This window comes from Salvelinus fontinalis, chromosome 7, assembly GCF_029448725.1.
Source record: "Salvelinus fontinalis isolate EN_2023a chromosome 7, ASM2944872v1, whole genome shotgun sequence".
Taxonomy (NCBI): Eukaryota; Metazoa; Chordata; class Actinopteri; order Salmoniformes; family Salmonidae; genus Salvelinus; species Salvelinus fontinalis.
The window spans coordinates 14700203-14710763 of NC_074671.1; the positions used below are offsets into that span (position 1 = coordinate 14700203).

Below are 10561 nucleotides of genomic sequence, written 5' to 3' on the forward strand. Positions count from 1 at the left end.
CTGCGACTGTCAGTCAACTTTCACACAACCGTCTAGCCATATTTAAACGATATTGTCTTGCAGATTAAAGACAGGCCTTTATCTGCATGCCACACCTGGTTAGCAGGGTTGTTAAGGTCATTATGGTATTACTAAATCTATGAAGGATTTTAGCTTCTAAGTTGCAGGATATAACTGTTCTCTGTAAAAAGAAAAAATAGCTGGTTTTATGCACCATGCAAAACACTGTGAAATACAGATTGTAGTCGTTGTCCTCGGCGCTCTGTTGCATGACGGGCTGTGCTTGTTGAGTACAGTCATTTTGTAAAGTAACATGGGTCATTCTTATGCACAGGCCAGAGTCCGATGTAATGCCTTAAGCATATCATTCTGCAGCCTTTAACCCTGGAGGAGCAAGGACTGAATAATAGAGGGGTTAAACCTCTCGTGGGTTTTTATGATCTGTAAGTGTAACAGGGTTGGTTATGTTTCCACTTGCCTCTAAAGAAATGTGTATTTGATGTTCAAGCATTCTTATTGGTTAGTTCAACTCTGATGACAATAAGGGGTGTTGTGATTGGCCCCGCTTGCAGATAGGGGGAGATCGCGAACGTCAGGTCTTCCCAGTAGGAAAATGTGATGCAAGGGGTAGGTCACGTTCTGAATACTGTTTTCTATTTTCTATTTTACAATGTGTACAAGTTTGCTGTACGTTACTGATTTTATACATGTGTGGGTATATGGTACCTGTTAGGGATTGAGGGGCTTTCTGGGATGTGCTTTGGCATATGATTTCTGCAAATAATTGTGTTAGCTAGCATACACCGATGTCATGGTCACTTAAGCCACGGCTAACACAGTTGTCTTCATGCTACAGATTTTGCCATCGACAGCCATCAATACTGTTAAGCCCTGCACAACTAACGTGCTGTTTCCCATTAAACAACAGGGAAATAAATGATGCTCACCTGGGACCACTGGCCGAAGTGATTTATTATGAGAAAACACAACGCATGTACATTATACATCTGTTACATAAGGAACAAATCAAGTGAGGCTGATTGGCACACTATAGCTACACACACCTGCCCAGATGCTGTGTGTGTGTGTGTGTGTGTGTGTGTGTGTGTGTGTGTGTGTGTGTGTGTGTGTGTGTGTGTGTGTGTGTGTGTGTGTGTGTGTGTGTGTGTGTAATGAAGTACTCGTGTGAATATTACATCCTTTTTAGTTTTTCTCAAATGCTAAGATTAATGTTAATAAATTAATGAACCCTGAATAAATGTACTCACACGCTCTGTATCGAATGTTTGAACAAAATGTATAATAAACGAATTATCCTTCGATGTGAACAATCGTTCCAAAACCCTCTTGAAAATCATGAAATGCGAAGATTTGTTTTGTAGCTTAAATAAACGTTCAGATTTCTAAATTAGTAGACAAAAAGCATATCAATCTAAAAAGAGAACACGAATGACACGAGAGCCATGTTTCACCCGCAGAATGTAGTCCTCTGTTGCTCAGTTGGTAGATGGTTTGCAACGCCAGGGTAGTGGGTTCAATTCCCGGGACTACCCATACGTGAAATGTATGCACTGAAGACTGTAAATGCTTTGGATAAATGGCATATATTATTTTTATTATAATTAATCCAGAGTGTATCAGTGCCTTGGTTATTTTTGCAAAAAAAAATCTCTCCAATAAATGTTATTTAAACTGCGACCATTATGTTAATTAACATTAGCCTATCAAAAACAAAACTCCCATCACAAAAATAGATTGTTTCCAGTTGGCCTGTATATTAATATTATATTATTAATTAATTAGCTTACATTATTTAGTGAGATTGTAAAATAAAGCATACATATGTTGCTGTTCATTTGGACATACTTTTTTCATTCTGACGTGTGCTCCAGAGAGCTCGCATTGAGTTCTCTCTCTTGTCCGAGGATCACGACTGCAGTGAACCTCTAAACCATTCCTGATTATGCAGCCTTGTTGCACCCCACGGGCCATTTCATTTCTGTACGTGTTTGTCCAAATTTACATGGCATCCAACACAGCTGAGCTCTCTTCATTCTATTCTATATCCAAGCGATTTAAAAACATAAGGGAAAATATTCTGGTGCTCATGTCCTGTCCTGTGGTTTATATGCTAACAAACCATGCTATGTTGTAGTCTAGGTCTCTCTTTATGTAGTGCTGCGTCTCTCTTGTCGTGACATATTTTGACCTATATTTTTATTTCATTAATGTTTTATTTTTAATCCCAGCTCCCGACCCCGCAGGAGGCCTTTTGCCTTTTGGTAGGCCGTAATATTAAATACGAATTTATTCTTAACTGACTTGCCTAGTTGAAATAAAGGTTAAATAAAACAATTCAATAAAAGGCTCTTCGCCCATATGTGTCAATAGCGTCACATAGGCTGATACAGTGGTTAGAAACACTCGCACACAGACCAATCATATGTTTAGCGTCAATGCAATCCCTAGTTAAAGCTTGCCGGGGCCAGTAAACAAAGGGGGAGGGTCGCCATGTGCGGCACGGCTGTTGGAGAAAGGAAATGGGAGGAGAGAGCGGCCGCCAGGGGGTAGCAGAGTGCTGGTTACAACTGATAGGGGTCTGTGCGGTAGTCTACAACAACCGCACAAAATACACCTAAAGACAGCTCAACAACATTCTGTCTGTATGATCGAAAATGTCAAGTACATTTCTTAATAATAATCTGAATTAATTTGTTGACATCCAACTGAGTAGACCTACAAGGTTATAAGATGATATACCGTAAATTAATCGAACGGAAGACTTTCTATGAACGAAGAAGATGCATCTACAGGTCATCGTTCCCCCTCCTAGGAAACATTATTTTAAGGTGGAAATATGGAAATAAAACAGCGGAGTTTGTATCTAATATTGGGTTAATCTTCATTTTCACTGACCTGCTTTAACGATTTTTTGGATGGTATTATGCTTGTTACATTATATTTCTATCGTTTTTGTTTTAATACCTGCATGCTGGATGGTTGGGTTTCTATCACCAAAGACGTGCAGTCATATATCTTTTACAAATAACCCGGGTGGTTCGAGCCCTGAATGCTGATTGTCTGACAGCCGTGGAATATCCGACCGTATACCATGGCTATGACAAAACATTTATTTTTACTGTTCTAATTACTTTGGTAACCAGTTTATAATAGCAATAAGGCACCTCGGGGTTGTGGTACTCCACGTTAAGGACAGCCCTTAGCCGTGGTATATTGGCCGTTTACCACACCCTCTCTGGCCTTATTGCTTAAATATAAAACCCTCTGAATAATAACAGGTAGGCTAGTGGTTAGAGCTTTGGGCTAGTAACCGAAAGGTTGCTAGATTGAATCCCCGAGCTGGTAAGGTAAAAATCTGTCGTTCTGCCCCTGAACAAGGCAGTTAACCCACTGTTCCTAGGCGTCATTGTCAATAAGAATTTGTTCTTACCTGACTTGCCTAGTTAAATAAAGGTTAAATTTGAAAAAAATAACACAAAACTAGGTGCATATACTGTACAATGTTTCAATGGTACTAGTAAATTACTTGTTCAGCAAATGAATGAGGAAGTTTGTCATTCCTCTTCAAATGCTCACATAGGCTGACTCAGCTATGAGCATGCATATACACATTGAGACAAAGACAGATAACAGAATACGTGCAATAATAAAATAATGTTTTATATAGTCTTCTGTCCTCATAATCATGGATGAGGGTGAAACGGTAAAAGCGTAATATCACATTCAGTATCAGTAAGGAGGGGATGTGAGCCCCAGACCCTCAGACAGGCTGGTACTTCTCTACCCGCTCCAGCAGAGTCTCTGAGTAGCCGGGGGAGTAGTACCTACAGCAGAAGGACAGAGGACATAACAAAGGTTCACTTGGGCGTGAGAGAATGCCTGGTAGAAACACACTAGATTCATCTGATGTTATAGCCAGTAAATTACATGGATTGTGTGTGTGTGTGTGTGTGTGTGTGTGTGTGTGTGTGTGTGTGTGTGTGTGTGTGTGTGTGTGTGTGTGTGTGTGTGTGTGTGTGTGTGTGTGCGTGTGCGTGTGCGTGTGTGTGTGTGTACCTGACTATCTCCTCAGGGTAACAGCTGTTGATAGAGTTGATGTACTCCTGCAGGGCAGATCCAGGATCAGCCTTAATCTCCTGAACCTTCTTCAAGCCTCCGCTGGTCACAAACAGACGACGAGCCTTGCTGTCACGGGGCAGCACCTGGAGAGAGGGAGGGGAGGGGAGAGGAGGAGTGGGGGAGGATACAGGGAATACAAAACATTGGACTTTCTGGACTGTCAGAACTTCCTGTACTGTCTGAATCAAACCTTCGGGTTAGGTTTTTCCGGACAGAGATCAAGCCTAATCTTGGATTTAATTGCACTTTTAAAATTAACTAATGAAAGTATAATTTCTCAAACATGGTTAAAAATAGTCAGAGACTGGATTTAAACCATCTGATTTTTAGAACTAAAACATTATTAGGCTGTGTGGGGCCCTTGTGGGTCCATTCTGCAATACCTAGTAGTGTGAAGAGGCTTATGGAAATAAAAGTTGACAAACACGCCCCCACCTTGCTGAACTGGCAGACAACGTGTTTGAGGATGTTGCTGGGAGCTTCGTAGAGCAGGGGCTCCAGAGCAGGCAGGTAGTTGCACTTTGGTAGGATGCTCTTAAGAGCCTTCTTAGCCTGGGTGGAGGGGGGGTCAGGACTCAGGATTATACAGGATACGTTATGGTCCGTTTACTGTTTGCTGCTCTTATGACCCTCAGAAATGTTCAGTGTAGAGCTTGAGTAGCACCCTGTGTCTACTACACAAGCTTCTGGTAACCTGTGACAACATTGACCTATGACCCTACCTTGACCTGCAGGTCCTCGGAGCTGTCTGTGTCCATGTAGAGAGCCAGCAGGTTTGGCAGGACGTTAGCTGTGGCAACGGCCCTGGCATGCTCCGGGGTGTGGCGGCCAATCTGGCCAAACGCCCACGCTGTTGCTGCCTTGATATGTTCCTCTGGCTCCTCAGACAGACAGATGGCCAGCTGGGGCACCCCCTACAGGGCCGGAGGAGCAACAACAAGCAGGGAGGACAGGAGAGAGGTTATGAAGGACAGAGAGGGAGGAAGAGAGAGCACAGAGCTTGCAGACGATGCACAGTGCACACACCAGGATTGGGGTCATATCTGAATTGAGTTGTGAATTTCTCTTGAAATTAAATTAAATTATTGAATTTGAATTGAATTTGAATGGGCCACACACCACCGGAAGCAATTCAAATGGCTTATTTATTCTACACATCACAATAGTAATGTTTATTTTGACATCATGTATGATCACAACTACCATCTAGCCTGAGGTTGAAACATTTAGTTTTTAAAGCTAGTTCTCCTAAAACTATTTAAAATAATTACAAGGGGTCTTTAAATATGCTAAGATCATGTTGTGGGTTGTCTATAATAATTCATAATTCCCGTCATTTATAAATATCAGCATATTTTTTTCTTCTACCCAGAATGCATTAGGTCAAACACTGCAGTATGGAAAGGAACAATTTAACAAGATTCCCTAAAAACATGCCACTTCAATACAGCTATGACCGGAAGTGCCTTTTCCGTAACAGGTTAGTAGCAGGTTAGTAGAATTAGGTTAAGGTTAGGAAAAGAGTTAAGGTTAGCAAAAATGCTCTCCTAACCTGCTACAAAAAGTCACTTCCAGTAGTAACTTTATCGAAGTGGCGTGTTTTTAGGGAGTCCCCAATCTAACATCTCATGACAAAGACAAACACTGTTTGACATCTTTGAGTTATAATCAAACTAATATTTGAAATTATATATGTATTCTTTGCGTTAATGAGTGGCATATCCTTTTGATAAAATATTTGTCAAATTAAAAAGACTTTCATGTTTCACATCTCAGTTGAATTGCTTTGAATTAAATTATACCTTTTTTCAATTCAAATTCAATTCAATTTCTGCTTTCTGTTGGGTGTGGCCAATTCAAATTGAATTCAAATTCATTGTTTGAATTGAATTAAATTCTGAATTGACCCCAACCCTGGCACACACACATACCTTAGAGACGATGACGGCCATGGCAAGGTTTTCAGAGTGAGCAGCCACGTATCCAAGCATCATGATCCCTGGCAACCGCACGTTACCACGGCTATCACCCAGGTAGTCAATCACCGCCGCCACACCACCCGTGTTCACGATCATCTGAGACAGCTGTACACATACACACACATTCGGGCGAGGGTAGGGGCACATGTGAGAATGTGGTAGTGTGTTAGGGAGTTTGGTACCCCTAGTGTGTGTTTGGTGTCAATGAGTGTGTGTTTTGATGTCTGGTGTGTGTAGTGTCTGTGTACCTCTGATGTTTGGTGTGTGTGGGTGTACCTCAGGTGTGTGTTTGGTGATCTCTCTCATCAGCGTGGTGACGTTCTTCCTGACATACTCGTCGGGGTCTCGGAGGCAGGCCAGGACAGCAGGGAAGATCTCTGCCTCCACCACCATCTCAGCCAGGTCCACTGAGTGCTTACTGATCTGACTCAGCGCAGAGAACACCTGCCTCTGAATGGAAGGAGAGAGTGGGAGGGGGGAGAGAAGAGAGAAAAATACAAAGGAGAGGGAGAGGAAGTGAAGAAGGGGATGGAGGAAAGAAAAAAAGTGGCATACAGGGTTTAAGAGTGGACTGTAATGTATATTCCAACCTCATCTATGTCTGTTTACATTGACAACATAATGACTGTGTCAACCTGTCAGACCTAGGGAAGCCTTATTTTGTCTCAGCGTTCCTGCGGCCTCACCTTCAGCTTGGCGTCGGGGTTGAGAATCATCTGGGCCAGGTGTGCGATGGCGCCGGTGTCGACCACAGTCTGAGCCAGCTCAGGGGAGTGCTTGGCGATGTCGCTGACGGCCGAGGCAGCGATGCGTTTCAGGGCCACCTCTGGTTCCTGGATACACAGCACCAGCAGAGGAACGGCTCCCGCATCCACTACCTCCTGAGACAGATCTAGATACAGAGAAGAGAGGGGAGTTAGTGTGTGTGTGTGTGGTGTGTGTGTGTCCGTACACGGGTTGCTTGTGTGTATGTGTGAGTCAGGATTTTCTAATCGTTTCGTTCTGAACAGAACCAATATTTTTTTTCCATTTAGCTTACTCAATGATTTCACCAATCAGTGCAGATAGAGCAGGTAAACTAGTTGTTTACATGCGCGATGGAAAGACAAGTGTAGCCTATGGCGCAAGATGCAACTGACATTTTGTGAGTGGGGAGAGAGCGAGAGAGGGTTGAGGAGGAGGCTTGAAGCGCTGGACATCTTGTTATGAAATGTATAATCTGAATTAGGTCCACATAATTATACCTATGGAGGAGCGGCTTCTATGAAGGAACTTTGAATGTCCTTTGAGCTAGCTACAGTAGCTAACAAGCTTGAGCTAGCTACAGTAGCTAACAAGCTTGAGCTAGCTACAGTAGCTAACAAGCTTGAGCTAGCTAGATAACAAGCTTGTGTGTCCAGAGCGGCACCAGAATTAAAAACACGTCTTACATTTTTGTAGTTAATAAATCCAACATTAAATGTGATAACAAAGCCTATAGTATCCTTAACTGGCATTGAAAAGTTAATCAATTTTTCTCTAGCGAATAAAAGTCTCTCTCCCGATCTTCAGAATCACGATTGTAATGTCAGTACAGTAGCTTATGGTAACGTTAGTACAGTAGCCTATGGTAACATCAGTACAGTAGCCTATGGTAACAGTACAGTAGCTTATGGTAACATCAGTACATTAGCCTATGGTATGTCAGTACAGTAGCCTATGGTAACGTCAGTACAGTAACATATGCTTTGAAGGGGGGAGGGGCTACAGTATCCTGTGGTTTGAAGGGGGAGGGGCAGCTAGCCTAAACACACACACTGGTAAAGATGTTCAGCTGATAGGCAGACACTAAAAAATGTTTCTGAGTGACAGTGAAGGCTTTGCATCGGTGCTTTGTTGCATTTTTTTGTGGGACTAGAGAAAAATGCCTAGAACTTAAAATAACGTTATTAACCGATTCCCATGCCTTTAAAATAATGGTTCTGTTCTGGAACAGTATGGATCACTTTCGTTCTCAGTTCCGTTTCTGTTCCTTGAAATGTTTTGTTATTTTCCATTTCTTGGTTCTGTTCCCTGAATCGGTTCCAACCCCTGGTCTGTGTATACTATGTCCTTACTTGCGTTGTGGCGTGCAATGTATCCCAGAGCCCAGGCGGCAGCCTCCTTGACGTCAGGGTCAAACTCCTCCAGAGAGATGACCAGAGCGTCCAGCGCTCCACAGTCCACCACGGCCTGGGCCAGAGCGGGGCTGTGCTTGGCCACTGCACGCAGGACAAATGCTGCTGCCTTCTTATAGAACCGCTGCACATACACACACACACGCAGATGGAAGGAGAAAACATTTAATACACATTTAGCAGATGCTCTTTTAAAGCTGCAAAATGTACCTTTTTGGGTGAACTGACTAAATTCACATAGAAATGTGAGTTGTAGATTTGTCACGCATGGAAAGCAGGTCTAAGAAGCAATAGAGCTGCTCTATGTGCAGTATTTCTATGCTTCTTGTTCTTAAAGATGCACTATGCAGAAATCACTGTGACATTTCCTGGTTGCTAAAATTCTAATAGTTCGCCTAATTTCAGATTATGTGACAAAATTAGCAAGTATAGTGTTGAGAATCATTGTACCATCTAAACCGCATTGAAATATATTTTCCATAACCGAAAATATTGTATTTTCAGCTGTTTGAAGCCGTTGTACAAAACCAAAAGTAAAAGATGCAAAAACTAAACTTAAGAACTGGACACATAGAAATAGAGCACATAGAACCAATCTACTACTTCTTAGACTTTCTTTCAATATCAATGACAGATCTATAACTCATATTTCTATGTGAATTTGGTCGGGAGAGCCAAAAAGTTACAGATTGCAGCTTTAAGTTCTGCTTTCGCACTCCAGCTTCAAAGAGCTGAAAATACAATACTTTTGGTTATTGAAAATATATTTCTCAGCGGGTTTATATGGTACAATGATTCTCTGCACTATACATTGCTTATTTTGTCACATAAACTGAAATTAGGCGAACTATTGGAATTTTAGCAATCAGAAAATGGCAGAGCGATTTCAACATATTGAATCTTTAAGCGAGAGTTTACATTCAGAGCATTAACTATGCATGCAGACCCCTGTGAGAAGGCAGATTGAGAGAGAGAGGCCCTGCTGTGGTGTGAAGGGTGCTTTAGCCTTTGGAGTGGCCCCCTGCCCAGAGTACAATGCCAACACACTCTCAGGGTCAGGGACACCATTCAGCAGGGTGAATGAGGGAGTGTATGTTGGTGTATACACACACACACACAGACATACGTTCTGCTCGGCCAGGGAGTAGACGAGTTGTGGGAGGATGTCTCCCTTGACGACATTTGGTGTACACACATATACACACACACTCACACACTCACAGACTCACAGACACACGCAGACATACGTTCTGCTCGGCCAGGGAGTAGATGAGTTGTGGGAGGATGTCTCCCTTGACGACGGCCTCTGCCAGATCTTCATTGTAGCTGGCCAGTCTTCCCAGAGCCAGAGCAGCTGTCTGCTGGATGGTAGGAACCACATCTAGCAGTAAAGGCCGCAGCAGGGACATCACACCTAGAGCGGGGACGTGTAGGAAAGGAATTCTGTCTTGTTATAAGTTATCGATAGAACTGTGATCAGCGCATAAAGGAAAGTCAACTAAAATAGAATATTGGTTTGAAAAAATACATATATACAGAAATGGGTACCCAAGTCCCAATTTACCAGCATTTTGTAAAGTTTCAATGTTTTGCGGTCTTGTTGCAAGCTCAGCAATAGTCTGCACAAACTGTGTCCTTGACTTCTGATACTGCTCAAACACTAAAAGACAAAAATGAACGATCCATTAGTATTAAAAAATGTCAGCTGTTCTTTAGCTACGTTTTGCAGGCACTATCTTTACTCTTGAGGTTCATTCAAAACAGCTTTGAAAACAGTCTTGAAAAATTGCAGCTACAAATGATCGTACCTTGTAAAACCTGTCGTTGACTCATGATTACAAATTGAATTGAAAAAAATAAACGCCACTTTTCTTATAAAAATGTAACTGCAACAATTATATTGTTGCTTGTTAGTTTCCCCTAAAACAGCATCTGTAAACAGTACGGTGCAGCGTCTGTCTCGCTCTTGCAGCCTCAAGTTTTGGTTAGCGTGTTACTGTTGCCGTAGCGACAAACCGGAAGCATTAACAGGGGTTTCTCAGCGCTCGTGCAGCTCAAAAATTTGCTTTTTGGTCTTCATTCTAAGGTTAGTGTTAGGCATAAAGTTAGGCGTATGGTTAAGGTTAGGGTTAATGATAGAGTTATGTTTAAAATCACATTTTAAGAAGATAAATTGTTGAAATGGGAGAGGTTTATGACTTCGTGGGTATAGAACAATGACTCTATAGATGCTAGTGATGACAGTTCTGGTGTCGCTCCCGCAAAAATATATTGACAAGTGAGAGA

General features: G+C 42.2%; 1 protein-coding gene across 1 annotated transcript; it reads right to left on the minus strand.

The window, feature by feature from the left end:
• Nucleotides 1-3460: 3460 nt before the first annotated feature.
• LOC129858820 (sperm-associated antigen 6-like) lies at nucleotides 3461-10260 on the minus strand. The gene is made up of 11 exons (XM_055928065.1): nucleotides 10084-10260; nucleotides 9840-9935; nucleotides 9523-9689; nucleotides 8216-8399; nucleotides 6806-7011; nucleotides 6396-6569; nucleotides 6072-6224; nucleotides 4863-5054; nucleotides 4576-4692; nucleotides 4078-4223; nucleotides 3461-3845 (listed from the first exon to the last, which is right to left on the minus strand). The coding sequence occupies exons 1-11, from the start codon at nucleotides 10106-10108 to the stop codon at nucleotides 3782-3784; spliced, it is 1524 nt and encodes a 507-aa protein (XP_055784040.1). The 5' UTR covers nucleotides 10109-10260; the 3' UTR covers nucleotides 3461-3781.
• Nucleotides 10261-10561: the final 301 nt, after the last annotated feature.